The 5,523-nt window shown below is 34.2% G+C and overlaps 1 protein-coding gene across 1 annotated transcript; it reads left to right on the forward strand.

Annotated features, from left to right (window-relative positions):
* The first annotated feature begins 2,414 nt into the window (after positions 1–2,414).
* Positions 2,415–5,060, forward strand: LOC146958895 (Reticulon family protein). Its single transcript, XM_085740394.1, has 6 exons — positions 2,415–2,587; positions 2,766–2,946; positions 3,315–3,456; positions 3,566–3,635; positions 3,737–3,906; positions 4,544–5,060. The coding sequence occupies exons 1-5, from the start codon at positions 2,536–2,538 to the stop codon at positions 3,904–3,906; spliced, it is 615 nt and encodes a 204-aa protein (XP_085596520.1). The 5' UTR covers positions 2,415–2,535; the 3' UTR covers positions 4,544–5,060.
* Positions 5,061–5,523: the final 463 nt, after the last annotated feature.

Genomic DNA, 5,523 nt, shown 5'->3' on the forward strand with positions numbered 1-5,523 from the left:
TTTCTACACCAGATAACATATATATTTCCACACAAAATAACAAATATATTTCTACACTAAATAACAAATATATTTCTACACCAAATAACAAATATATCTCTACATCAAATAACAAATATATTTCTACACAAAATAACCCCACAACTTAATATTTATTTTATTTTCGAATCTTATTTTATTAAACAATAAAATAAGTGACAATGTCTCATAAATTTCTCTAAAATCATATAAATCACATAAATCTTATAAATCACACTAATCATATAAATATATTCTAAAACTCATTTAAAATAATTAAATAATCGAAATGGGCGTTACAGACAGCGTGAATTCAAATAAATATTGCGATAGCGTGAATTCGAATAAATATTGCGTATCGAATAAGTAAATTATAATAAGTACACAACATTAATTCAAATAAAAATGGCGTATTGAATAAATAAATTCGATAAGTACACAACATTAATTCTTAGACAATTTTATTTAGATATAATTTCATCTACGTTACATTAAATTGTGGTATCATTACATTACATTACGTAAAAGACATGTACGTCAACTATCATTACAATACATTCGGAAATGTACCTTCCAACTACAACAATTATCTTACCTCTGAATGGGGTCAATTCAAACTAGCTAAAAAGCAGGACTCCGACATTCGTCCAGAAGTGTTATTGTTCCATTCCAAATGTTAAATTCTTGTTTGTCTTGGTTTTAAATGATAGTAGCTAAGTGCCAACGGAATGAGGTCCAGACCTTGACACTTCGATACCATCATTTAAACGAAGCCAACAAGAAATTAACATTTAGAATGGAAGAAAAACACTCCCGGGCGAATGTCGGTGTCCTGCCATTTAACTAGTTTGAATTACCCCATCGAGAGGAAGACAATTGTTGTAGTTGGAATGTGCATTCCAACTACAACAATTGTCTTACCTCTGAAATGGGGCAAATTCAAACTTGTCAAACAACAGGACTCAAGCATTTCGCTCGACATTCATGCTTTCCTTTGAAAAGAATAAATTTTTGTTAGGCTTGATTTAGATTAAGGTATTCAATGCCACCGAAATGAGGTCCATTCCTTGACACCTAATACCTTCATCTAAACCAGCCTAACAAGAATTTAATCTTTTCAAATGAAAAACATGAATGTCGAGCGAAATGCTTGAGTCCTCGCCGTTTGGCAAATTTGAATTACCCCATTTCAGAGGTAAGACAAATGTTGTAGTTGGAATGCACCTTACCCTAACTAATGACGATCTTCTGGCGGAATCAAGCTGTTGATGATATCTTCAGTTGATCTCAGCAACGTCACCCGCATATCGATCCACTGGAACTTGGTGTGCTCCCAAAACATGATCGTCGCGTTTTCGTCGTTCTTTATCTCCACCCAATTGAATGATACTCTCCCCTCGTCGAGCTTTGGACGTTTATACATAATATTTTGCTCCCTCCTTGTGTCTCTGGGGTTGACTCCTTGGTAGAATTCATTCAATTGATCCTTGAGACCTCTTAACGTTACATCAAGGCACCGAACCTTCAACCTCTGAGTTTCTCCGCCGTTGAATTTTGCATGAACGTCGATCCACCCGGCCATTGCTTCAAATCTACACAATTACAAATTAAACACAATCAATGAAAAACTCATTCAAACATTTCATCAAACACTTGGAGTGCAAATTATACATAAACCCTAAAAATGATAACTACAACATAAACATGCAAAGATCAAAATAATTAAGCAATATTACTCATTTGCATGTAACATTGTATCATATATTGCAAAAAACAAAATAACCAAAAATTAAACAAACCCTAAATCTAAAAAAATCTAATCTAAGTGTAAAAAATCTAACATAATCATGCAAACATCTAAACATCATAAGAATTAAGCACTATAAGTCATTTGCATGTAGCATTCTATCCTTTCTTGCAAAAAAAATTAAAATTTTAACAAAACAATAAACCTAACAAATTCTAGATTAACAAAAAAAATATATCATACCAACATAATTTAAGTGAAAGCTTACTTGTTCTTGTTGTTGTAGTGTTGTTTGATTTGAAGTTGAAGGAATTTTGGAGTTTGGTAATTTGAAAGAAAATTGAGATTTGTGTGTGTTGTTTGATGAAAATGAGGCAGAATGTGGTTCTGCCTGGTTGATAACAGCACGCTACGTGACTTAAGTCACGCGGCATAACTTAAGTCACGTAAACATTAGAACTAGCGTAAGCTAACATACGTAACGCATGTTAACATGCGTAGGGGTATATTTGTATTCATACGTAACGCATGTTAACATGCATAGGGGTATATTTGTATTTTACTTTGCGAGTGAGCAAAATTGTTTGGGTAAAGAGCAGAATTCATTCCGTTTCCTTTTGTAAGCAAGCAGTGATGAAGAGCGAACACTAGACGACCAAAACCGAAAGAAATAGCCACCGTAACCGTAACTCTAACAGCACTCCTTCTCTACGTTTAACATCTCGTCGTTACTCGCGACTCTGCAACCACCGCAAAATCCCCCAATCGCCATGGTAGAACCTCAACGAATTTCCGTTCATCACGCTCTCGGCTCTGGCTTAGGTTCTCTTCTTCCCTCTCTCTCTCTCTCCTTCCGATTTCTTTCAATCTTCAACAGATCCTTTAGTTTTCTTACTTACACTTTACAATTGACCTTGTTTATAATTCGATTCATGCGATTGATTTCTATCTTGAAAACAAAATCGGAGTTGACTAATTTTTTTATTTGATTTGCGTTTAGTTGCTGATGTGTTGCTATGGAAGAATTGGCGTGGAGGAGTTACGGTGCTGATTTCTGCAACCACATTGTGGTATCTGTTCGAGCGAGCCGGTTACAATTTCTTATCGTTTGTTGCTAATGTGATATTGCTTCTTGTTGTGATTCTGTTTCTATGGGCGAAAGCTGCTAATCTTCTTAACAGGTATTTCATTTCTTCATTATCATTTTGTATTTTCATCAAGATTCTTTGTTCAGACCTAAATTTGCAATTAATCTCGTTTGAGAGGGAAAATTAGTGCATATAGATGCTATATTAAGTGTTCTAAGACTGATTCTTGACTCTTACATAGAATTAGAAAGAGATTTCATCATGAATTAATTTTCACGAATTGTCAGTGTAAAAAGCAAATCACAATCGATCATGTGTGTGACTTTTCTTTTGATCTAAACTGACAGTGTATATGAATTAAATCATTTTATTATACATGTTATTCAGAAAGAAATTTTTTAGATCTGTTACTATAAGTCTATACTTCCTATGATTGAAATCATTTTATTTTTATGTCACAGACCGCTTCCTCCTCTGCCTGATCTGGAGATTTCCGAGAAAACTATTGCGAAGCTTTCTGATGTACTGCAAATTTGGCTAAATCAGGCTTTGTCGGTTGCACATGATATAGCAATTAACAGGAATTTGTTTCTTTGTGCACAGGTACTGTGATGTATCTGCTTCTTCTCTTTGTTTATGTTGAGTTCCATGGATTTGACGAGTATAGACATTTTTTACATTGACACTTGTTTGTATGAACTTGGTGAATCAGGTGGTTGGGGTGTTGTTGACAATATCTTATATTGGTAGTCTGTTTAACTTCCTGACTTTGATCTACATATGTAAGTTGCATGCTTCTGTAGCTTTTATGTGCTCTTATATATGTTTTTGAAATTCTCTCTGCGTAAGTTTGGTTTTAATATTTCTGTAATGATCATTTCAGGTGTTCTTCTTAGCTTGTCTCTTCCTGTGGCATATGACAAGTACCAGGATCGAATTGATGAGAAGATTCATGTGGTACATGGGATTATTCACCCACAGTTTCAAAAGATTCGCAGGATTGTTTTGAGCATTATTCCAAATCGTTCGAGCAAAGAAAAGAAAGTGCAGTAGGTACGCAGTAAGAGCATCCTATTCCTTTACATGTGTGTTTGATGCTCATAGTTGCTCAAAAACATCTCATGATTCCTTACATTTACAAGCAGTTTGTCAATTATTTGCTCATAAACAATGTCCATAGATGTACCATCTACGGGATCTTATTTTAGTTCTGCTTGCTGTAGAAAGGCATCATACAAGGTAGATATCTGTGGTCTAGAACTGTCATAGGGCCGTGTTATCACGTGACATCTTTCTATTTTAAGACAGTCACTAGTTTACCGTAGGAACAAAATATTATGTAACATTTGTTGTTCTATGTTAGTTTGTGACAAGTCATCACAGAAGTTATCTATTGTGAAACTGAAATAACTAGTTATTAGGAATCATAGAAAAGTGTAAGAGGCCGAGAGCTGCAGAAAGGGTGTGTTTATGGGATATAAACGGTGTGCATATTTATGTCCACTTTGGATTTTTCTGGTATTTATATCATTTTTGTCTAATTTCCAGTTACCTATAATGATACCAAATGCAACAGATGTTTTATATAGATGGTTTTTATTCTAATAATTTGGTTTGAGTTATTAAACAATTAGAGATTGTATTTTCATTCTTAGGGAAAAAAACTTAAACAGTTCCATTTGAAATTCAGCGTGCAGATGGTTAACTGAAGTCTAGTTAGGAGCATACAGATGGATGCGCAACACATGGAGTATTTGAGGTTTTTTCGTTTTCTTGGGAAGTTGTCGCCGTTTTAACTCATGATTAGTGATGTGCTAATTCTTCAGAAGCCAAATCGACAAAGAGCTTTGATGTAGATGATTACTTTCTTGTGATTTTCAGTGTACTCCATTGGAAGATGCTTTATATGAATTTTGATAAATAGAAATAGATACCCTTGTTTTAGCTTCACTCTGGATTAGATTACCAGAAGAGGGTGGAAAAAGAAAGGACACGACTCATTAGAACTTGCACATCGGTTTGCTTTTTTAGGATGGTAGTATGGCACGGTTTTTGGTTCAATTGGATTTTGGTTCAGTTGGTTTTATGATGTATTCCTGAAATTGTTTAATCGGTAATTACCACTGTGTATACTGCAGTATTTTTACTTTTTCAAATAGGAATGCTGGTCTGGAATTATAAAAGTAACACAATATCTCACCACCTCAGGTTACCTTGTACTTGCTTACTGTTAGGTAAATCGTTTTGTGATCATTATTGATTTGTATTTGCTGTTATCTGTTGGAATTTAAATTGACAGAGTTCAGGTTTGTGGCAGATGACTGTTAGTGACCACACAAATACTTTGTTGTTTATGAACTAAAATAGAAAATCCAAAACCTACATAAGTTGTGAGCAAATCTTTACCATTATCGATGCTAAATCTTAAATTCAAGATGCCCAATTCTTTTTTCAAACCCAATTCCTTCTTTTCTATATTAACTAGATCGCGCTCCCGTGCTTCGCACGGATCAATGATGAGCACAATAAATTAAAAGTAGTTTAAAATTGAAATATCATAATTTTTCTAACTAAAGTTAAAGTCTACCATGTAGCCTTTATGTATATAGAGTGGAGATAAAGGTGCATAGAACAATGCACATATCTATGTCTAGATGTAGCTTTTATGTA

Source organism: Medicago sativa, chromosome 1, assembly GCF_051527215.1.
Source record: "Medicago sativa cultivar Bolivia chromosome 1, Bolivia_mono, whole genome shotgun sequence".
NCBI lineage: Eukaryota > Viridiplantae > Streptophyta > Magnoliopsida > Fabales > Fabaceae > Medicago > Medicago sativa.